The following is a 24,817-nucleotide window of genomic DNA, read 5'->3' on the forward strand; positions in this document are numbered from 1 at the left end:
GACACAGGATTCACAGATTAAAAGAAGCCAAGCAGGGAAGGAAAAAGAACAGAATGAGTTAACCGAAGAAATCTTTCTGGCCCCGGTCAAGGACACGCCGCTTAGCTAAGACTTGGTGGACAGCCAAGGAAAAGGGGGGCTTGACTGGGCCCAAAAAGCTGTGAGAGCTGAAAAACCCTACCAGGCACTAACGGAATGTGTTAGCTGTCTCTTTTCACAGGTATGGAAGAGCTGCCCAAAGATCCTAGCAGCCCTGCCACTTTTTGGAACCAGAAGACTGACTGCTTGGACCCATGATTTTTACTGCAAAAAGACCACTTTACATCAAGAGAATTTTCCTACTGATGATTGGCCTATATATTTTTTTTATTATTAGCTTTATTGTGCTTTTAAATGGCAGGAAAAAGGGACAAGGTGACGTGCTGGCAAACCTCTCCCTTGTCCGCTGCAGCCCCCATTGTGTTATTGAATTTTTTTTTGAAAGAAGCAAAACCACTATAGGATGATGTCCTGGTAATTTTCCCCGTAGAAGCTGAACCACAACAGTGGTGGAAAAGAAGAAAAAACACTCACATCATTGACATTGCCAAAGTCCAGAAATTCCTGACTAAAAGGACATTGAGAACTGACCCTGGTGAAGAAACAAAGAATTGTACACTAGCAGGAAGAAATTTGGGACTCCTGCTGAGAAATGTGATATTAATTGGATTTTGGAATTTATTCTACAGGCTGCGCCCTGTGTTTTGGATAAATTTTTTAGCATGTATTGCCCTCCCTAATTGGATTGTACATGATATTACCCCCCCCCCCATTACTAACCCCAGTTTTCTAGAGCTTAATTGTTTTTTGTTTTCAGAGTTTAAGAAAACTCAGCCAAAAGGTTTGTTGAGTATTTTCAAAGGGGGGAGGAGTTGGTGTTACTAGGCATAAATCTAGGTAACTCGGGAGGATGGCTTTGGGCCTGTGTGACCCAAAGTACCTTTATGTAAAGTGCTTTTGTTAGCCTTACTAGACTTTTGTAATTTTTTGTGTTATGTGCTGATTATTGGCAGTTGCAAGGCTGTTTGATACTAGATGTAGCCTATATTAAAATAGATAGGATGAAAGTAGTTGTTGTATTTAAAGTTATATGCTTGAGAATGTAGCCCCCACGGTGGGAAAGTACAGATGACTGTTCACAGAATACCAGAAGGGTAGGGGCTAGTTAAGAAGTATACCCTTCTAGCTAAATTGATAGTGGGATAAGTTAGTGTCCATGAAAGGAACGGTTTAGCAAGAGGAAATAAGGATCGGGCCCAGGCGGGCAGGCAATAGACAGAGAACTTGGAAAGGAAAAAAGGATCGGGCCCAGGCGGGCAGGCAACAGACAACAAGCTTGGAAAACTGGTTGGAAACCTTTGAGGGTGTAGTGGATAGAAAAGGTAATTAAGCACAAGCATGGGGATTTCAAATATTCAGGAGAATATTTGGAATGGTGATTTGGATTAGTGAGTGGCTGTTAAAGACAAGCTAGTAATTTTTAAGGAGAGTAAAAAGTTAACTCTGTGGTTGCTAGAGGGAACAGCAGTTGAATTTTGTAAAGATGCTAAAGAGTAAAGTTTTTGGTGTTTTTGAAATGTTTGTAAATAAATTTAGGCAAAAAAAATTAGTTTGCAATTGTTTGGTTATAAATAATTTTGTTGCATTAGCTGAAGAATGTATATAGTGCTATGTAATTGAAATTGTATTAGGCTTAAGGGCGTATAAGTGGTGATGTTTTTTTTTTTTAGTGTTTAAAAGTAGAAGTTAAAAGTAAAAAACTTTAAGCTGTTAATAGCTTTGAATTTAGAAGCAAGCCAGGATGCAACTGTATTACTGTAAATGATTTAACTGATGAAGTAATTCCCCTGTTTTGCCTGAAATTAATAAGGGTATTTGTGTATTTTACGTAATGATTGATTGCCCAGTAGGGGTAGACCTGTTTTTGTTTTTTAGATAATTAAAGGAAATTGATGCTAGCTGCATAGCATTTATATACCATGCATTTACTGGCACAGTATAATTTATGTTTTGTGTTTTATGTTTTGTCTTGTGGTGTTTGTTTTCTGGCCAGAATTGTTGTTGTGTTGTTTTAGGGAAGATTTTTATGTGGTTTATGGTGTGTTTTCTCTAGGACCCCCCCCCCCTCAGTGTCAGTTTGATCACCTGACATATGAGGGATGAATTGGTAACAGAAATTTGTCACAGTTTGGTGAGCAATAGAGAATGGGGGAACCCTGCAGAATTTACACCATCTATCTGTTTTACCCTTGTTATTTTATGTTTGTTTTGTTTGGTGCTGTTGGTGTTATGTGTTAAGATTTGCATGGTTATAGGTGAGCCCTATAGAATAAGGAAATATTATTTGGTTCTGGTTTTGTTTTAATGCTAAGCATGCTGTGTATTTTTGCTGTTTGCCTTTTGTATTTTGCTATTTTGTGTGGCACGCACCTTGGCGGGACCCTCCTGGCCCCTTGGGCCACTTATGTTATCTGGAGGAGGGATGTAATAGGTAAGAGCAGGGCACTGCGGAAGATATTGTTACGGTTTAGTTAGGCAGCTGGTGTTTTTATTTGCCTTTTTGTTTTGGCTTGTGTAGATTGTAGTATTGATTTTATGAGTTGGGAATGTATTGCTATTGCCTTTCCTTGCTTTGATTTTGAGAAAAGGGGGGAGATGTGGGAATGTATTGCTAACTTGGCAGATGGGTATGTGAGAAGCTGAAGTGTTTAGGCTTCAAGGACGGGCTAATTAGGCTGTGAGCTGTGTAGTGAGATGCTGGCCTTGGGCTGGTTCTCATCTGCCTGTAGGCAGTAAACAGGATAATAAATCAGAAAGTTGTACAGGATGACAGTTATCCAATGAAGTTATAGCTGTGCCTGTGTGTATCTTATTAATCAATTAGCAATTGCTTGATTGCCTGCCATAATTGTATATAAGAGCATGCTGGAGAGAAATAAATGACTTTGCTACCAATCACATTGATTGTTGGGCTCTGTCCATGCCCGCCTGAGAGGCACTGAGACGCAACAGAAGCCTGTGTTGTCTTCTGTCTGCCTGAGTTAGGACATCAGGCAATAGCCTGTTTAGGTGCTGTACCCTGCTGGAGGATCAGAGGCTTCTAGACTGCTTTGCTGCTCTGCCCTGACTGAGGGTCAGAGGCCCCTAGACTGTGCTGGTCCTCCACCCTGCCTGAGGACCTGAGCCCCTAGACTGAGTTGGTGCTTCACCCTGCCCGAGGGCCTGAACCCCTAGACCATTTGGTGCTCCGGCCTATCTAGGGGCCTGAGTCCTAAACTGTTTGAGTCTTGCTCTGCCTGGGACCAGGGCTCCGGACTACAGACTGCTTGGCCCTTCCTAGAGAGTCAGGGCCTCTGAAACTGCTAATTCCCCAGCATCCGTTACCTTAAAAGGGACATGAGAGGAAGGGCGAGTGGCCTCCTCCATGACTGACAGGGAGGGACAGCCACAACCTCCTACACCTTGTTATAGGACATGAATCTTACCAACAGCACAAGACTTCTCATTAAAGATATACTCTTCCAAGAGATACTGATAGTATCCAGTATTTTGGTTGGTTTCTTTCATTGTTAATGAGTTTTCAATTATTTACCCACCACTGTTTAGTATATCTCTATACCGTAGCCCTAGTGAATGCAACAGAATTTGAGTTCCTATGTCAAGCTGTTTTAAAGACATCCAGTGGCAAAAAAAGTGTTAGAAGATTTTTCCAAAGTGAAATATCAGTCCTTTTTTTAAACTGTATAACTCATAAATGACTGTCCCAATGAACCCCTGAACTTGGAAGAACAAATTCTTCTCTGGCAGAAGTCCACATATGTAAAATTTTAGGCAAAAAGGAATTTTTGTGTGAAAATCAGATGGGAATTAATATTGGCTTTAACAATAGAAAACGTATTTCCTTCATGGAACTCCCAGTGATTCAAATAAATCCATACTTTCCAGTCCAACCTTACTAATACAGATCCAATGCACTAATTTGTATTAAAGAACAATGTATAAAAACAAATTTGAGGTTTGTAAACCCAGTCATTTTAAGCCATGTTTTAGCCATAAATAAAAAATAGACGTTTTTCAAAAATGAAAAGCCATGAATTTTCTAAAACCCATAATTCAAAAAAAATTGTCTGATTAACCTCAAACTTTTCCAGACATTAGTCTCTTGATTAACAATGACAATGAGAAAAGAGCTCTTTTCCAGAAAGTTAGACAGGGTAAGTCAAAAGCAGACCTATACTGGAAATGGTCTCACAACCTTAACTATACTGTGCTTGATTATGTTCCTGGCCCACACTGTCCAATCTGCCATATCCAGCTGTGGCCATCCCTGATTTTTATAGGAAGGAGATCAAAACTACAGCCCAACATACATCAACTAAGAGGTTCCTAGATTACATAGAAGACAGATTTATGATCCAAAAGGTATAGAATCCAGCCAGGGGAGAAGCCACCTTGCTCTGCTTTTTACCAATAGGAAGGAACTCACTACAATTACAAAAATAACAGGAAAGCTTGCTACCAATGACCACAAGGTTCTTGAATAGAAAAACTTGAGTACACAGAAAGACTAGTATAAGAGTATAAGATTTCTGGATGGCATAAGAAAACTACTGAACAAGGTGCAAATGCAGGAAATGTTAAAATCCATCATAGGGGAACAAGCCTGGAGATTGCTAAAAGAGATGGTAGAATGATATAGACAATAATTCCTCAGGAAAAAATAGAATTCAAGGGACAAGGAGCTGCCAGTGTGACAGACTATTTAAAGTTTGGAGGATAAGATCCTGTTTTTCAGTTCTTAATGGACCTTCTTTCTCTGTAGTATTTATTCTCCCTCTGATATATTTATAGGATCCATTCTTATTCCTCCTAAGCCCTCTGCTAGTATTAAATCATTCTGCTGTTGTGCTGCCCTTTTCTTTTTCTTGAAAATTTCAACTAACTCTTTTTAGTCCTGTTTGCCTGCTTCCCCCTTTTCCATTTCTAGCTCTAGGTTTTACTGATGTTGTATTGATTCCTGCAGACCTTGAGCCATTCTTCAAAGAACCACACTGGTCATTTCTTGTTCATTCCATTCTTATTTTGCAGAGGTATTTTAGTGTATGTCCCTGTCACTCACTGGGCCTTTACACCATTGTGAATCAGAAGTAAATCACCAGAAGTCAGTTCCACTGATATTAAACTAGTGTTATGAGAAAAGAATCAAACTCAGTGCCTTTTTCAATCCTGGAAGATTTTAATATTTCTTCTTATCAGACCCTTCCCTGAAATCTAATATCTTTGTACTGCTCTGTTCTCTGAGCCTATTCCTTACTATACTGAATCTATGTATCCCATATTTACTGGTCACATATTCTTTTATTTTCACACTTCCATTATATAAACTGATGGTACATCTTCACCTGGAATGCTGTGTTCATTTCTGGTCACCTCAACTCAACAAAGATGTAGCGGAAATGCAAGGAGTCTGAAGTTGGGTGGTGAACATGATTAGAGGCTTGAAAAAGCCTTCTGTGCTCAGGTGACAATGAAAAGTATACACTGTTTAGTTTAGGGCAGTGATACTCAGACCTCAGTGGTTCAGGAGACAAATTAGTGATCACCATTACTCAAAAGAGCCACAGAGCCACAGTAGTGTGAATTTATTGTTTCATTTACTATAGTACTATAGATTCATATTTAAACAATATGACAAGGGAAATATTTAGTTTTATATATATATAAAATTCTCACAGCAAAATGACTGACCTAGTATTATTATTTTATAAATTACAATTGGTTAATAACATAGTAAAAGCATTCTGACTGGTTAATAATTAAATCACACAGTGTTTTAATATCATGTGCTGCAAAGAGCCACAGAAGACACATTAAAGACCCACTTCTGGCTCACGAGCCTCAGCCTGAGTATCACTGGATTAGAGATAAGGGGGCAGAGCTACAGATGGTGTAAATTGTCATAGCTCCACTGAAGTCACTCAAACTGTGATCATTTCTACCAGATGAGGATCTTCCATATATAAGAGAGGCCACAGAGGTTGCAGAACCAGGAGGGTGGGAGACATGGAAGGCCAGTGCCCTCACAATGGAAATACTGCTAAGGTTCCACCCCCATATAAACTTGTTCATGCCCAGGGATGGGGGATGGGCATGGAGGAAAAAGCAGAACTCAGAAAGACTGAAGTAGCCTCTATGGTGCCTAGGATTAGGCCAGGAAGCAGGATCCAGAGGGGTTAGAGCCCAGGAGAAGGTAGGAGCCCCAGACCCCTTCCTAGCCTCTAACTGCTCCTCCCTCCCTCCCCCACACTGAGTCTCAGTACCACCCCTCACTCCCCATCCTATCTCACCCTCTCCCCCACCCCCATGAGGGGACATGATAGAGGAATATAAAGTAATGAATAGAAATAAGAAGATAAATTAAGTCATCCTATTTAGTCTCTCTTATAACCATTAGAGGAGTGAAGTTCTGGAACAGCCTTCCAAGGGGAGTAGTGGGGGCAAAAGACATATCTGGCTTTAAGACTAAGCTTGATAAGTTTATGGAAGGGATGGTATGATGGGATAGCCTAATTTTGGCAATTAATTTTGGCAATTGATCTTTGATTATCAGCAGGTAAGTATGCCCAGTGGTCTGTGATGGGATGTTAGATGGGATGGGATCTGAGTTACTGCAGAGAATTCTTTCCTGGGTGCTGGAGGGTGAGTTTTGCCCACATGCTCAGGGTTTAACTGATCGCCATATTTGGGGTCGGGAAGGAATTTTCCTCCAGGGCAGATTGCCAGAGGCCCTGGAGGTTTTTCGCCTTCCTCTGCAGCATGGGGCATGGGTCACTTGCTGGAGGATTCTCTGCAGCTTGAGGTCTTCAAACCACAATTTGAAGACTTCAATAACTCAGACATAGGTTAGGAGTTTGTTATAGAAGTGGGTGGGTAAGATTCTGTGGCCTGCTTTGTGCAGGAGGTCAGACTAGATGATCATAATGGTCCCTTCTGACCTTAAAGTCTATGAGTCTATAACATATGAACAAGGGGATAGTCAATGAAACTGAAAGACAGCAAATTTTAAATGGATAAAAGGAATTTTTATATGATGCTTAACTAACTTTTTGAACTCACTGACACAAAATATCACTGTGACTAAAAGCTTAGTAGTATTAAAAAAGGAATTAGACATTTCTATGGACAGGGACTCTGAACCCACTTTACTAGACACCCAAAAAGCCACAATCCCTTGGTAACCCCCTCAGGGAACAGAGATCATGGCCCCTTTAAAACCTTGTCCTGAGGCGGAGGAAATGCTGGTTGTTCCAGGGGTGTGGAGACAGGGCCGTCCCTAGCTATTTTGGTGCCCTACACAGCCCCTCCATGGGGGGGGAGGCTGTATGGGGCCTCAGGCCTCTGTGGGGGATATGCGGGGGGGGGGCTGGCCCCAGGCCTCCATGGGGGAGGGGGACAGGCCACTTCGTGCAGGAAGTGGAGTGACCCGTCCCCAGCCTGCTCTGCTCCCCTAGCTCCCAGACTTGGGTGGGAGGGGGGAACCGCCCCCCAGCACTCGCGGCTGGGAGCCAGGAGAGCAGAGCAGGCTGGGGACAGGTCGCTCTACTTACTGGTGAGTGCAGGCCCAACCACTTCTGGAGTCCTCAGGGGAATGGGGGCGGGGCTTGGGCAGCCTGGGGGTGGGAAGAGGCGGGGCTGGGGTGGAGAAGAGGTGGGGTGGGGCGGAGCAGGGGCGGAGCCCTGTGGAAGAGCCGGAGCAGGGGATGGAGCAGCACACAGCTGAGCAGGGCACCTTTCTTGGTGCCCTACGCAGTTGCGTACTTTGCGTAAGGGTAAGGATGGTTCTGCGTGGACAGAGGGAGAGCGACAGGATGTGTGTCTGTAACTCCAGACAAGAGGGCCTACAGCGAGCAGGGGCCGGATGCGCTGCATCCGAGGGTGCTAAAGGAGTTGGCCGATGAGATTGCAGAGCCATTGGCCATTATCTTTGAAAAATCATGGCGATTGGGGGAGGTCCCGGATGACTGGAAAAAAGCTAATGTAGTGCCCATCTTTAAAAAAGGGAAGAAGGAAGATCCAGGGAACTACAGGCCAGTCAGTCTCACCTCAGTCCCTGGAAAAATCATGGAACAGGTCCTCAAGGAATCAATTCTGAACCACTTAAAGGAGGGGAAAGTGATCAGGAACAGTCAGCATGGATTCACCAAGGGCAAGTCATGCCTGACTAACCTAATTGCCTTCTATGATGAGATAACCGGATCTGTGGATAAGGGGAAAGCAGTGGATGTGCTATTTCTGGACTTTAGCAAAGCTTTTGATACAGTCTCCCACAGTATTCTTGCCAGCAAGTTAAAAAAGTATGGGCTGGATGAATGGACGGTAAGGTGGATAGAAAACTGGCTAGATGGTCGGGCTCAACGGGTAGTGATAAATGGTTCCATGTCTAGTTGGCAGCCGGTATCAAGTGGAGTGCCCCAAGGGTCGGTGCTGGGGCCGGTTTTGTTCAATATCTTCATTAACGATCTGGAGGATGGTGTGGACTGCACCCTTAGCAAGTTTGCAGATGACACTAAACTGGGAGGAATGGTTGATACGCTGGAGGGTAGGGATAGGATACAGAGGGACCCAGACAAATTAGAGGATTGGGCCAAAAGAAATATGATGAGGTTCAACAAGGACAAGTGCAGAGTCCTGCATTTAGGACGGAAGAATCCCATGCACTGCTATAGACTAGGGACCGAATGGCTGGGCAGCAGTTCTGCAGAAAGGGACCTAGGGGTTACCGTGGACAAAAAGCTGAATATGAGTCAACAGTGTGCCCTTGTTGCCAAGAAGGCTAATGGCATTTTGAGTTGTATAAGTAGGGGCATTTCCAGCAGATCGAGGGATGTGATCATTCCCCTCTATTCAGCACTGGTGAGGCCTCATTTGGAGTACTGTGTCCAGTTTTGGGCCCCACACTACAAGAAGGATGTGGATAAATTGGAGAGAGTCCCGCGGAGGGCAACAAAAATGATTAGGGGGCTGGAGCACATGACTTATGAGGAGAGGCTGAGGGAACTGGGATTGTTTAGCCTGCAGAAGAGAAGAATGAGGGGGGATTTGATAGCTGCTTTCAACTACCTGAAAGGGGGTTCCAAAGAGGATGGATCTAGACTGTTCTCAGTGGTAGAAGATGACAGAACAAGGAGTAATGGTCTCAAGTTGCAGAGGGGGAGGTTTAGGTTGGACATTAGGGAAAACTTTTTCACTAGTAGGGTGGTGACGCACTGGAATGGGTTACCTAGGGAGGTGGTGGAATCTCCTTCCTTAGAGGTTTTTAAGGTCAGGCTTGACAAAGCCCTGGCTGGGATGATTTAGTTGGGTTTGGTCCTGCTTTGAGCAGGGGGTTGGACTAGATGACCTCCTGAGGTCCCTTCCAACCCTGAGATTCTATGATTCAGGCCCTCACATAGCAAAGTAGCCAAGAACCAGTCCAAAGCCTGGAAAGGATGGGGCAGCTGACCAGGGATGCCCCAAGACAGGAGTCAGAAGAACCACTGTGCCAGGGAGGAATCACCTCAGGAAGACAAACTGGAGCCAGACCTAGTATCACTGCCACCCAGAGCTGCATGGGGCTGTGAGTACTGGGGCTTGTGACTTTTCATTGGGAATAAAAAGGGAAGCTGTAGCTAGCTAAGTGGGAAGGTTGTCACTCTGTGTGGGTTTGCAGAGAGTGGCAGAAGAGGGCACCAGAGGGGTTTTCTGGGGAAAGTTTACTGGTGCCAAAGACAACTAGGAGTACCCAAGCAGGAGTGGCGCCAGGGTTTCTGGCGCCCTAGGCAGAATTCGAGGGGCGGCATTTTGTGCGCTCCCCAAGAGGCGCGAGGGAGCTTCCGGTTCCACTCTCATCGCATCGCCGAAGAAGGACCCTACGCCGAAATGCCGCAGGCGACAGCGGCAGTCATGGAGCTGCTCAATTGCCTACCGCTGTTTTCCGCGGCACGTTGGCAGAAGGTCCTTCTTTGGCGGCACGACGGGAGTGGAACCGGAAGCTCCCGTGCACCCCGTGGGGAGTGCACAAAATGCGGCCCCCCGAATCCTGGCGCCCTAGGCGACGGCCTAGGGTCGCCTAATGGAAGCGCCGGCCCTGTACCCAAGACTCATTGCTGGACTGGAAATCTGCCCAGGATTCCTGAACTCTGAGTGTAAATGCATTGCTCGGCATCTGCCCTTTCATATTGTGGTACCACTGGTCCCTTGTGTTGGATGTAAGCCTGTTTTACTGCTCTTCCTACCTTTTCCCCTGTTGTTATCTCCCTTTATCCCTCTGTAAATAAATATTTCCCTTTCCTATATTCCTTGTATTATTCCAGTGTGTGTGTGTGTGTAATCTGGGGGGGGCGGGGTTGGAACAGGTGCCCTTGGGGTAGAGAGGAGTTTCCCTGCCATGTTCCTGCATGCACTTTTTCTTGGCCAGAGCCACCTGCAAAGCAGACTCCACCTTGGCCATGAGAATGCTATTGTTACACCACAATCAAAGGAGAAGGCCATATTGGTTAAAAAATTACCTGGTTTAGCAGGTAAGTGAAGGCAGATATAAGACAAATGGAAGAAAGGGAAAGTTGATAGTAATGAATATAAATCAGAAATTAGGAACTGTAGAAAATTAATAAGGGAATCAAAGGGACACAAGGAGAAATCTATGGCCAACAGAGTTAAGGACAATAAGAAGGTGTTTTTTAAGTGAATTAGGAACAAAAAAAATCCTAACAATGGTAGTGGGTCATTTCTAAATGGAAATGGTAGAATTATCATTAATAATGCAGAAAAGACAAAATTGTTCAACAAATATTTCTGTTCTATATTTGGGAAAAACAAAAGAAGTAGTCATATCATAAGATAACACTCTTTTCATTCCACTAGTATCTCAGGAGGATGTTAAACAGTGGCTACTAAAGTTAGACACTTTTAAACCAGCAAATCTGGATAACTTGTACAAAGGGTTTTTTAAGACCTGGCTGAGGAGCTCATTGGACCATTAATGTTGATTTTCAATAAGTCTTGGAACATCAGGGAAGTTCCCAAAAACTAGAAGAAAGCTAATGGTGAGCCATTATTTTTAAAAGGGCAAATAGAATGACCCCAGTAAATACATCCCTGTCAATCTCACATCAGTCCCAGGCAAAAAATGGAGCAGCTGATACAGGATTAGATTAATAAAGAATTAAGGGTAATATAATTAATGCCAGTCAACATGGATTTATGGAAAATGGTATTGTCAAACTAACTTGATATCATTGTTGGATAAGATTACAAGTTTGGTTGATAAAGGTAACAGTGTTGATATACTTAGACTTCTGTAAGGCATTTTCCTTGGTACTGCATAACACTTTAGTTATAAAATTAACATGGCACACATTAAATGCATTATAAGCTGACTACCTGATATGTCTCAAAATGTAATTGTAAATGGGGAATCATCATTGAATGGGTGTATTTCTAGTGGGGTCCCGCAGGGACTGGTTCTTGGTACTACAGTATTTTACATTTTTATTTATGACCTGGAAGAAAACATAAAATCATCACTGACAAATTTTGCATATGATACAAAAACTGGGGGAGGGATACATAATGAAGAGGACAGATCACTGATTCAGAGCCATCTCGATCTCTTGGTAAGCTGGGCTCAAGCAAATAATATGTGTTTTAACTTTTAATATGGCTAAATGTAAATGTATACTTCTAAGAACAAAGAATGTGGGCCATACTTACAGAATGGGGGACTTTATCCTGGGAAGCAGTGACTCTGAAAAAGATTTGGGGTCCTGGTGGATAATCAGTTGAACATGAGTTCCCAGTTTAACACTGTGGCCAAAAGTGCTAATGCAGTCCTGGGATGCCTAAACAACTATTGCTGTGGCATATCATTGTACAAGTCTCATCCAGGAAGCCTTTATTCATATGAATAACCCTTTCTTGTGTGAGTAATTTTATTGAAGTAAGGGCTTGGGACATGGCACAGTTAAAATGCAAGTGTATTTCAACTTTCTCACTTCACTGGCACGAATGCCACATTGCATAAAATGTTGCCATCTCTAAGTCTTGTATGACAGTTAAAAAATTCTCTGTTGCTAGGTTTATGTAGTTCTATTTTTAGATGTAAGCTAAATATCAGCTGTATCAACACTAAAGGGTCATTACACTCTGTATGTGCACACGCCATACAAGCCTTTCACCAGCCCAATAGTTTTGTTTTTTTTTAAATGGCTATGGCACACCTTGGTTAGATCCTGATCCTGGAAACTTTTGCTCAGGTAAACAGTCCTTACTTATATGACTAATCCTGCTGAAGCTCCTGTCTGTAGCATGGCACAGTTTAAAAGCAAAGTGTAATACTTTTTTCACTTCATTGTCATGCATGCATGCCACATTGCACAAAATGCAGCAATATCTTGAAAGACATATAGTTAAGGAATACCCTACTGCTAGGCTTTATGTAGTTCTAATTTTAGATGTAGCCTAAATATACTATGTAAAAACACAGAAAAGTCTTACATGTCTGTATGTGTAAAGAACATCCAAGCCTTTCACATAACTCAACAGTAAAAAAGTACTAACAAAGAAGCCAAATTAAATCATATATATTTCCCCTAAATATAATTTCTAGACATGTATCCCACTTAATTATCTTTTGGTATATCTAAATATTTAGACATATTTTGGTAAGTGGGAATTCTAATAACTATATAAAGAAAAAGTATTTAAAAGATGGATTTAAGTCCGGCTTTAAATAAAAATATTTGTACAACCTTAATTATTGAGTTTCTACCAGTGCCTTTATATTTAATGTTTTATGGTAGGTATGTATATAGTAATCAAGAGTAATAATACAATCCTATTCAGAAATACATAGTGCCAAATTCTGCCCCAGGTACATATTTGTAACCACCAAAAAGTCAGTGTGTATGCATCTAAAGGTAGAACTTAGATATTTAACTTTAATTCCAATACAAAAAGATAAGAACAGAGTTGTTCTTTACTAATAAGATGATCCTGTGATTTTCCTATGCACATAAATCACACCTAAATCAATGGGAGTTCTGAGTGTGGATCAGTTTTCCAGAATTACTGCAAATCTTGACGCCCAAGGTCTTATATACCATATCAGATCACAGGAAAATTTATAGTCTAGTATGTCTTGATCTTGGTAAGGCCTGATTTTATTCTAAATCTCTTTAAATACATAAAGCAAGCAAATTATTGTGTATATTCCCAATTACTTTTAGAATTAGCATCATTTGAATGGACAGCAATACTGTAAAAACAGGTCACTTATGCTATATGCATAGTTAATTCTTAGGTAGACTAATGCTCATTTTCAGCAACAACAAAATCAACAATAATAACTAACTGACAGCACTCCATTTTTAAGAATTGACATTGCTATTTTTGTTGGTGCCTTTGGTTCATTTGCTCAACTTCGCTCTACTTATCCCAGATATAACCTTTGGCCTTCCACTGGGTTATATCTGGTCTTTCCACTTCTGTTTAGTGGATTTTAGCTAAGAAAATAGTCAAAGGACAAATCTGGGATTTGTTTTGTCTCTTCTTGGGGGCCCATAAGAATGAGGGTATCACATTTCAAGATTCTAGTTTAAAAGTGCACATGAAAGGTTGAAATCTAATATGATGACCTTTTCATGATCTGTGGTGGAAAGCTCAATGGTTAATCTGTGGTTTCTTACTATTCAGTGCTATACTGAAATAATGAACCCTATAATAATAATGAGATTCTAGCTCAATAGGAACATGGAAGTTAACTGTGTCAGTCACATGCATCTAACGAAGTGGGTGTTCACCCATGAAAGCTTATGCTCCAATATGTCTGTTAGTCTAGAAGGTGCCACAGCACTCTGTTGCTTTTTACAGATCCAGGCCTGGTCTACACTGGGGGGGAGGGAGGGATCGATCTAAGATACGCAACTTCAGCTACGAGAATAGCATAGCTGAAGTCGGCGTACCTTAGATCGACTTAGAATCAGTTACTTCGCATCCTTGCGGTGCGGGATCGACGACCGACGCTCCCCCGTCGATTTTGCTTCTGCCTCTCGCCAAGCTGGAGTTCAGCAGTCGATGGGAGAGCGATCGGGGATCGATTTATCGCATCTACACTACACGTGATAAATCGATCCCCGATAGATTGATTGCTACCCACTGATCCGGCGGGTAGTGTAGATGTACCTCCAGACTAACACAGCTACCCCTCTGATACTTGTGTCAGTCAGTCACCCTAGTACAATTATATGTAGTACTATCACTCCTTTGCACTTATGTACCGTTTTCCATTGAAGCAAGTGACTTTAAAACATGAGGTTGTTCTTGCAGCAACCCTGTGGGTTAGGGAAGTTCCACAAAACTTTCGATAACTCTCCCTTAAACTAATTCTAAACTGGGTTGTTTTGCAAATCCTAAAACTGAATTGTCAGTGACGTTTCCAGTCCAAGCTCACTAAATGCAGAGTATCCAAAATATCCTCTTGATGCTCCTAACTGCTATTTTTTTGGACCACACAAGTTCTTACCTAAAGCTTTTGAAAATTCTGGGTTTTGTAAAATTCATTGATTGTATTCCTTCATTGCTTGGTGGTAGATCTCTGAAATGAGTGACCATTTATCAGAACAGTAATCAGTAAGAGGACTTTAAATCTGCTACCACTTTGATAATAAAACTAGTGGTGTAATTGTGAGTAAACCAAACAATGACAAACATTTAAACCTGTAGCTGTCATAGTTAAGCAGGCCACGATTTTAATGAAAGGCAATAAGAATGATTAGGGACATGGAAAAATCTTCCATATGAAGAGTGATGGAAAAGAATGCAAGGTCATGCATTTAGGGATTAATAACAAGAATTTTGGTTAAAAATGGGGGACACATCAGTTGGAAGTAACAGAGTAGGAGAAGGAGAAGGAATGTGATATGGCCGTTAAAAAAGCTAATGTGGTCTTGAGATGCATCAGGCGAGGTATTTCCAGTAAAGATAAGGAGGTGTTAGTACTGTTATACAAGGCACTGGAGAGACCTCATCTGGAATATTGTGTGCAGTTCTGGTCTCCCATGTTTCAGAAGGATGAATTCAAACTGGAACAGGTACAGAGAAGGGCTACTAGGATGATCCGAGGAATGGAAAACCTGTCTTATGAAAAGAGACTCAAAGAACTTGGCTTGTTTAGCCTAACCAAAAGAAGGCTGAGGGGAGATATGATTGCTCTTTATAAATATATCAGAGGGATAAATATCAGGGAGGGAGAGGAATTATTTAAGCTTAGTACCAATGTGGACACAAGAACAAATGGATATAAACTGGACATTAGGAAGTTTAGACTTGAAATTAGATGAAGGTTTCTAACCATTAGAGGAGTGAAGTTCTGGAACAGCCTTCCAAGGGCAGTAGTGGGGGCAAAAGACATATCTGGCTTCAAGACTAAGCTTGATAAGTTTATGGAGGGGATAGTATGATGGGATAGCCTAATTTTGGCAATTAATTGATCTTTGATTATGAGCAGGTAAATATGCCCAATAGTCTGTGATGGGATGTTAGATGGGATGGGATCTGAGTTACTACAGAGAATTCTTTCCTGGGTGCTGACTAGTGAGTCTTGCCCACATACTCAGGGTTTAACTGATGTCCATATTTGGGGTTGGGAAGGACTTTTCCTCCAGGGCAGATTGGCAGAGGCCCTGGAGGTTTTTCACCTTTCTCTGCAGCATGGGGCACAGGTCACTTGCAGGAGGATTCTATGCACCTTGAGGTCTTTAAACCATGATTTGAGGACTTCAGTAACTCAGACATAGGTTAGGGGTTTGTTATAGGAGTGGATGGGTGACATTCTGTGGCCTGCATTGTGCAGGAGGTCAGACTAGATTATCTAATGGTCCCTTCTGACCTTAAAATCTATGAGTCTATGAGAATGGAATTGTTTACCTTAGATGAATAAAAGGCATGATATAAGAATATTAAAATGGAATGATCTAGAAGGTAGATATGGTGGCTCTGTTCTCCTTGTGTCATAACACAAGAACAAGGATATATTCAACTCAGTTAAAAGATGGAAATTCAAAACTCATAAAAGGAAATAAATACTGTGTGAAAAAGTAATTAGACTACAGAACTCATTGTCAAAGGAAGTCATTAAGGCCAGGAATTTAGCAAAATTAAAAAAGGGACTGAAATGTTATATGGGTAAACAGAAATATCCTATGTTATCAAACTTAATGACAACAATAATTTTGGAAATGATATTAAACAAACTTCAGGGCTGTAGCCAATCTGTAACTATTAGTGTTTGCCTACACAGAAAAAAAAAGTGTCAGTGAGTCTCTGAGCACAGCTCAATTGACTGGGGTGGGAGGGGCTCAGTCTGCAGGACTAAATATAGCGGTGCAGACTTTGGGGCTGAGGCTGAAGCCTGGAGTCTGAGATCCTCCTTCTCCAAGGATTTTGGAACCAGAGCTCCACCCCCAGCAGGAATGTCTACACTGCTATTTTTAGCCTCACAGTACAAGCCCAAGTCAGTTGACCCAGGCTCGCTGCCACGGAGGCAGGGTTGCTGTGTAGACGTACCCTTAGGGACCAGGGTGAGACCTAATGTCGGGGGAAGATTATTCCATATCTGTCTACTGTGGGGCATTTACACCTTCATCAAAAGCATCTGGTACATGCCACTGTCAAAGACAGGACAGTGGAGTAGATAGGTCTCAGGATTGTTCCAATATGGTAACTTCTATGTTCCTACAAATGACTAGTCATTTTGGTCACCTCTGTCTTTAGGTGTCCAATTGGAAACACCTTAAACATAGCTGATTTTCAGAAATTGGGTAGTCAAACTAATCAGGCTCTTTTAAGTTGTCTCAGATTGGACATTTTGTCACTTTTAAAATTCTTAGCCATAAAGTCTAACTGAAGAGACCATTCCTTTCTAGTGATTGCTGGTACAGTATACTGGACATAGCCCAATATTTTGTGTATCAACCCAATCAAATTAGTGAAAAGCAGATAAATGCATATAGCTCAGACTAAAGTTAGTGCTTTCATGATGCATAATTGCAAACTGCAGGTTAGTTTTGATTATAGATAAACATTTAGAACTTTTACCATCCTCAGAGCCTCTCAGAGTTATGCAGGAGCATTAATTAAAACTCATAAGCCATCTCGCAAAAAGGTATCATCATTATTTTGCTGATTGTGAAAATGAAGCATTAGAAACTGGCCAAAGGTCACTGAGCAAGTCAGTGACATCCTAGTGACACCATTCAGCTTTCTTGACTCACAGTCCTGTGCTGCAATCTAACAAAATGATTCCTCCTCAGACGGAGATCACTTGTATTGTGACAGGACCAGAAATTATTTTAAGTCTCACAAAATCCTCATATTATTTTTAGAAGATATAATTGAATTGCAAATCTAAAGCTTTGAGGGTGGGATTTTCAAAGGAGCCTGAAGAAGCTGGGCAACTATTTCCTTTAGGTACCTTGGAAAAGTCACATTAGTACTTTAAAATATCACCTTTTCATATGACATTATTTTCTCTCTCACCATTTCCCTCCCTAAAGGGAAATCTCAATAAGTGGAAAATTTTAGAATCTAGACAGTTCAGGTGGCATCTCTCTTTTTTGGATTTTTTTTCTTCTCATGCTCTAGTTGAACTCATAAGTCAATTTAGTTTTCACTTATTTCACAACCTCTTTCCGTATAATTGTTGTTTGGTGAACTTGTACATAAAGTATATAGTTCCCTCAGCCTGGGCACCATCTGAATTTATATGGCATACTGTGTCCATGCTACATTCAAAGGTATTTTTTTTCTCGTATAGTTCTTTGGTTTAAAACAGAATTAGGAGATCCTGAATAGAATTATATTAGGAGATTTCATTTTGCTAGTATCAGAGGGGTAGCTGTGTTAGTCTGGATCTGTAAAAGCAGCAAAGAATCCCGTGGCACCTTATAGACTAACAGACGTTTTGCAGCATGAGCTTTCGTGGGTGAATACCCACTTCGTCGGATTTGCTAGTGTTAACATAATGGCATCCGCTATCCTGTGATTAAATCATTTCCCTAAACTTCGCTTTTGTACAAGATTAGCACTGGAGCCACTGGGTAAGTAAATTTAAAACCAAACAGTCCACGTACCTTTAGGTTAAATGGGGATGATTTAAACAAAAACAACTTACCACTAGAATAGCATTAAAGTGATCGCTCTTCACCTTCCGGACTTGAACACATGCCGTGGGCCCTTGTAATCCTGAGCCATTAGAAAGATTTCCAGCGTCTCCGTTCAGCAGTAAATGGTTATTGCTAGGGCCAACACCCACAGAAGCTCTGTACAAATAGGTCTCGGTCAGTTTGCCCACTCCTGAGACTTCCACCATGTCAGGTGTTAAATGAGATCTTGGGAGCATGCGCACGTTGAAGCGATACTTATCATGCTCATCCAGTGGGCAGCAGCACCCTGAACAGCAGCCGCTGCGGGAGCGGTTAGTTCTGCAATGGAAAAACCTTGTGAGAAGAAGAAAGAGTACAAAGCCAAGGAACACAGAGGAAATGGAAGCGAGCGAGATGATCAAGTAAAGGTTCCGGCTAGTGAGCTGCTCTTGTCCCTCCATCCTGTCACCGAAGTCCGGGAGGGCCTGGGGAAGGGAGTCAGCCAGCAGGATGCCCAGGGCTACCGTGGAGGAGAGGGACGGCTCCCCATTGTCCTTCACTAGAATGACCACTTTGTGTTTGATGGAATCCGTGGACCTCATGGAGCGAGTAGTCCTGAGTTCTCCTGTATTGGGCAAAACCTTGAATAGGCTGGAGTCGGAAGACTGCTGCAGATGGTAGGAAAGCCACGCGTTCTGCCCGCTGTCCGCATCATCCGCCACCACTTTAGTCACGAGGTAACCGGCATCGGCTAACCTAGGGACTATTTCCACCGCGACCGAGCCGTTCCTGGCCCCAGGGTATAGGATGACCGGGGCGTTATCGTTCTGATCCGCGATGAATATATTCACAGTTAAGGCCGCACTCAGGGCCGGGTATCCGTTGTCCTTGGCTATCACTTGAAAATGAAAACTCCTGAGTTGTTCATAGTCAAAAGTGCTTTTTGCATAGATGTTTCCATTCTCTGAGTTAACGGATAAAAAACTGGATAAGGAGCTATCTGTAATGTCAATATCCCTGAGCGCATAAGAGACCTGGCCATTCCCGCTAATGTCGGGGTCAGATGCTGACACCTGGAACAAAGATGATCCAGGATGATTGTTCTCCGTCACAGAGATGTCACAGGACTGTCTGGCGAACTTGGGAGGGTTATCGTTCACGTCGGAGATTTGCACCAATACTGTCTTTTGGGTGACGATTGGCGGAGAACCAAGGTCTCTGGCGGTGATGGTGATGTTATATTCACTGACCAATTCTCGGTCCAGAAGTCCATCAGTGACCAAACTATAGTAACTGTCGAAAGAGGGTTTTAGTTGGAAGGGGATGTTAGCGGGGATCTGGCAAGTTACCTTCCCGTTCTCTCCAGGGTCTTTATCCAGAACACTCAAAAGAGCTATCACAGTGCCGGGCACAGCGTCTTCGGGGATGGGACTGGAAAGAGACGTGATTGTAACCTCTGGGGCATTATTATTTACATCAGTGACCTCCACCAGCAATTTAGCTGTACTGGACATTCCAAACGCACCTTTATCCCTTGCCTCAATGAATATCTCTAGAACAGGTCTCTGGACATCTAGAATGCCATTCACTTTTACCTCCCCGGTCTGGGGGTGGATTAGGAATAGTCTCTGTAGATCAGCAGAAGTGCTATTGCTAAAGGAGTATCTGATCTCTCCATTTTGACCTTCGTCTAAGTCAGTGGCATGTACTTTGGTTACCAACGTGCCGTTGGGGGAGTTTTCCAAGATACTTGCCCTGTAGAGCGAATGTTCAAACGCTGGAGCGTTATCATTGGTATCAAGAACAGTCACAATGACTTGGGCGTCACCGGACCTCTCGGGATTCCCACCATCTTTAGCTGTAATTACAAGTCTGTGAGTGGATTGCTGCTCCCTGTCTAAGGGCTTCTCCAGCACCAGTTCGGGGTACTTACTCCCATCCCCGCGTGTTTGCATTTCCAGTCGGAAATGTTCGTTAGGGCTCAGAGAATAGGTCTGGACACTGTTGGTGCCTTCATCAAAGTCTTGGGCATTGGGGAGTGTAAACCGAGCCCCAGGAGATAAAAACTCGGCTACATTTAAGTGATATTCATTTAAAGGGAACCTGGGGGAGTTGTCATTTATGTCCTGTATTTTAAATTCCATTTTATAAAGCTCTAGAGGGTTTTCTAGCACAAGTTCGTAATTCAGAAAACAGGTAGTTTTTAATTCACAAACCTGCTCTCTGTCTATGGGTTCATTAACTGACAAAGTTCCCGTGCTTACATCCAAATTAAAATATTGCTTACTTGAGCTGGTGATCATGCGAAATTTCCGGAGTGAAAGTGTAGTTGCATCTATTCCTAAATCCTTTGCTATATTCCCAACAAACACACCACGTTCAGTTTCTTCGGAGATGGAATACTCTATTTGCCCATTCACGGTGTAGGAAATAAGGCAGAACACCATTAAATGGACCCGCATTCTTCCTTCCCTGGCTCAGCTCCCTGCAGACCGTTTCAACAGTAACATAATCCAATATCTCAGCAAAGAGCTGAAGTTACCACGCCAAAGCAAAGTGGTAAAATAGCAATAATAATAATAATAATAATAATAATAATAATAAAAAACCACCCCACAAAATAATTTTCTAAAATGTAGGAAAAGAGCATATGCTCTTCCTTATGCTCCCTGAAATCATCACCGGGTTATCTGCTGCTGAGCCAGCCACTGCCAGCTCTTTTATATTGCAGCTGGCTTTGTGGATGGAAAAGATCTTCTATTACACTGGGTACCTTACTGGTGGACAGCGCCATCTAGAGGTCTACTAGCTGTCATGACAGCTTGTAAAGAACAGACTCCGCCAGAGCACTGGATTAAAGAAAAGTGTTAAAATGTTAAGAATAAATAGATCGTATCCTTCTAAATGCCCTCAGAGAACATTTTGGAACTATTTTGAAAGCTGGATATATTTCCCCGAATGACAAACGTGGAAAAGATGCGGAAAATTCTCCCTGCCGGAGATCCTGCCGATTCCGTACACATCTGCAACATAACAGCCAGCATTGGCAAGGGAAAACGCCCAAGCCATGCTATCAGTACATCTGGGCGTAGAAGTGACGTGTGAAAGCGAAGTAAGAGCTCTCATTTAACAGAGCTCACCACTGCCCTAGCAAGCTCCTGGCTTAGCACAAAATTCTTCCGCTTCTTAAGATGCCATTTGAAAAACGTAAAAGTCATATTTGTCTCCAGCTAAGTTCAGTGGAGTGGTTTTATTATGAGCCCTTCCCGCCCTCTTCTTTTTGCTTGCTTCTGAACTCACTTACTAATGTAAATGAACTTGGATTATTCGGGAGAAAGAAGAATGATCGTGGCACTAAGATTCTGATCCCATTGACTTCAACAGATGCAGGATCAGGCCCTGAATTTCTAGCTGCACAGCTCCTGCTGTTTGCACTGAGCTCTGCTTCACTTAACTTAACTGAGTTATGTGCAGGAGGGTAGGTGCCCCCATAGAATCAGAATATCAGGGTCGGAAGGGACCTCGGGAGGTCATCTAGTCCAACCCCCTGCTCAAAGCAGGACCAATCCCCAGACAGATTTTTGCCCCAGATCCCTAAATGGCCCCCTCAAAGATTGAACTCTCAACTCTGGGTTTAGCAGGCTAATGCTCAAACCACTGAGCTATCCTCCCCCACAAATTAAATTAAAAATTCCCCTGCCTTTGCAGCAGAATCAAGTACCATCCCTGACAGATTTTTGCCCCAGTTCCCTAAATGGCCCCCTCAGGAATTGACCTCATAACCCTGGGTTTAACAGGCCAATGCTCAAACCACTGAGCTATCCCATCCCCAATAGTCACTTGTATGTTTATTAAAAGTGTTATAGATCTCAATGACCTTGCATTTTGCTCTGTAAACAAAGGGAGAGCGTGATTACAACCGATTCGCGGGTGGCACAAAAACTATTTATTACTCGGAAAGCATATGAAGAAGTTACCCACCCACGTGCTTTCCTTAGGCTGTTGGTCCAGTGGGAAAGCCAGAAAGAAATCGGGTTCTAAGAACACAAGAGTAGGGTCTGGATACAAGGTGGGTATGAGGGAGATCACCCTTAGCAAGACTAGGATCGCTTTCGCAGACTATTTTCCTGCAATACTTTATGCGATTGGGTTGCCAGTTTAACTCACCAGACTAAAGGAAAAACCCTCGCTCCTCAGGACTTCTGACATTAATGATGTCATCAGTGATATTTTTACATTTTGTTTTTGCTTTGAGAGTTGACGTTATGGAATACCTGCGACTTTTGGATCCAATGACTCGGTCTTCAGGTATTTAGCAGGGATGTCTTGAAGAGCTCCCATGGCTATGACTACTTTGACATCAATCCATTGGACTCAGCTTATGAACTCCTTGCTCACATTGGCGAACTCTTCCTCACACCAGTAGCTCTGTTAAAGTTAATGGGACTACTCGACTGAGTAACGCCTCACCAGCATGAGTAACGAACGGTGTCACAATCTGCTGCTTAAAGCTGGAAACCTAAAACCAATCCTCTCTTTTAATTGAAAACAGCAGCAATGTAATCGAACTGGTGCAAATAAAGAGCACTATTAAATGTTCAACTGATCCTTAGCAAAAATATTTCTCTTCCTTAAGAGTTAAACTGTCTTCACAACAGAAAAGCTGACGATAAAATAATATTTTAGCCTAAGTGTAACTCTGATGTTCACTACTTAATGTAGTCTCTTGCCTCAGTTTCATTCACTGAGTTCTTTTCTATTCTAGATATAAACCTGAACATGAGATGGATTGAAAGCGCTATTTACCGTTAACGTCGCAGTAAAGTTCTGCTAGGTTAGAAATACAGTTAACGGAGAATGGATTCCAAACAGGTCATAAAGCCACCGACATCCAAGAAAACTTCACTTCTTCTTCCCACCGTGAATTCGGGTGGTAAATAGTATTTTGAAAGGCAACCAACGAAGTCTTTACAGATACCGGAGTCCTAAGTAAGACACTCATTCTGTACAAGACTTTTCTTCTGAGAGCGGCACTTTGGTGCAGGTAGGACTGAAAAACACAAAACCAGTCCGGGAATGGAAACCATGTTGCTGAATAAACAGAAGCTGAGTCTGACTGCAGCACTTACTTAAATTCCTGCCACCTCACTAAAATCCAGAAGGACGTGAGTCAGGGAAGAACAAGCCAATAGTGACCGTGACTGAGAGAGCTGGTTCGCCGTTACCATTGACCGTCCTGGGTGCTCTGGAGTCAGAGGAAAGAGGCGCAGAACTGGGCTCAGTTGGCTGTAACAAATCACAACTGTCTCAAACATCCTGGCTGAGTGTCCATTCAGTGCCACAGTTCGGATCACCGGGTAACCTTCCTGTGCGCATCATGTCCAGAGCTACCAGGTGTCCCGTTCCCAGGAAGGGAGTATCATTGCTGCGTTGTAATTCGGATCTGCCAAATAATGACCACATGTATGGAGCTCCGGAGCAGAGTTAGGCCGTGGCTGTGGGCTTTAACTTGGACTTGGGAAACCTGAAGATGCTCAGCATAGAATGGCGACTCTGGGAGCAAATGGACACTTCAGACGAGGCAAAGACCCGCGCCTCTATTGTCCAAGAGAGACAGACACTCCCAGGGAGGATTTTGTTAGCACTGGCGGGACGCCCAGCCAGTCCCTGGACAGTGATGCTAATACTCGGACACTGTCTCACGGTCCAGAACCAGATCCGTACCTAGAGAGTGACAGTTCTTCACCGACCTTTCTGTTCCCAAAGATGTCTGGAATCCGCCAGCAAACTCTCTCCTTGATTCCTGAATCTTTGTCCATCACAGCAATTAAAGGGACCCTTCTCCCGAGCGCTCCGTTGTAGACATTGGGCTGAAAAGACAGGCGAGGACAATTTGGGGAGAGTCAGTTCCCCTCAGTTATCTTTATGGACACTGCAATGCCCGGACCTCGCTGATATCCGTCCCGTTAGAGTGGATGTGAAAACATGATGCAGGCGGCCAGAAGCTTCTGCGCATCTCAGCCTAACCTCCGCACTGGCCGGATTCAGACCTGGGTAGCTGAATACCGTACTCCTGCCAAGGCAATACGTCATTCCCCCAAGGGATCCGGCATAAGGCAACTGCTGTGGCCGAGGTTAGTGAAATGCCTTCAGGAACGCTGCCCCGACAGTAACCCGATCCACACACTGGCTGAACACCGAGGCGTTGTCACCAGCACCCAGGACAGTAACAGTCCAGGTTTTCAGAGAGCCTCTGTCTTTTGCAAAGGTGCTTAGCTGGTATATTAGCTGCTTTTTACGAGGCTTTACCAATCCTAAAACGAGAAAGCACTTGACATCGCTTCGGGGCTGAAGATCCAATACTAAGAAGAGCTCGATTTAATGGGGACGTCCGTTAGATTGTCAGAGAATTGCTGCCAACAGTTGGGTCCTCTGTTCTCTCAGGGACACGCAGCTCTGGAATTACAACCAACCTCGGTAATAGACTTGATTTGTCTGCGTGGAAAATCGGGACTTGTTTATCTGGGTCACTTCGATTTGAATGGACACAACTTGTAGGGAATTTTCCATCACCGCTTTCGGGTGCAAAAAGCAGATTA

General features: G+C 42.9%; 2 protein-coding genes across 13 annotated transcripts in view; both read right to left on the reverse strand.

Annotated features, from left to right (window-relative positions):
- The window catches only part of LOC123375395 (protocadherin alpha-C2-like), a 334,194-nt gene that overhangs the window by 145,544 nt on the left and 163,833 nt on the right, over positions 1–24,817 (reverse strand). The window lies entirely within an intron of this gene.
- On the reverse strand, positions 18,311–20,707 carry LOC123375398 (protocadherin gamma-A11-like). Its single transcript, XM_045026251.1, has 2 exons — positions 20,506–20,707; positions 18,311–18,557 (listed from the first exon to the last, which is right to left on the reverse strand). The coding sequence occupies exons 1-2, from the start codon at positions 20,678–20,680 to the stop codon at positions 18,454–18,456; spliced, it is 279 nt and encodes a 92-aa protein (XP_044882186.1). The 5' UTR covers positions 20,681–20,707; the 3' UTR covers positions 18,311–18,453.

This window comes from Mauremys mutica, chromosome 8 (assembly GCF_020497125.1).
Source record: "Mauremys mutica isolate MM-2020 ecotype Southern chromosome 8, ASM2049712v1, whole genome shotgun sequence".
Taxonomy (NCBI): Eukaryota; Metazoa; Chordata; order Testudines; family Geoemydidae; genus Mauremys; species Mauremys mutica.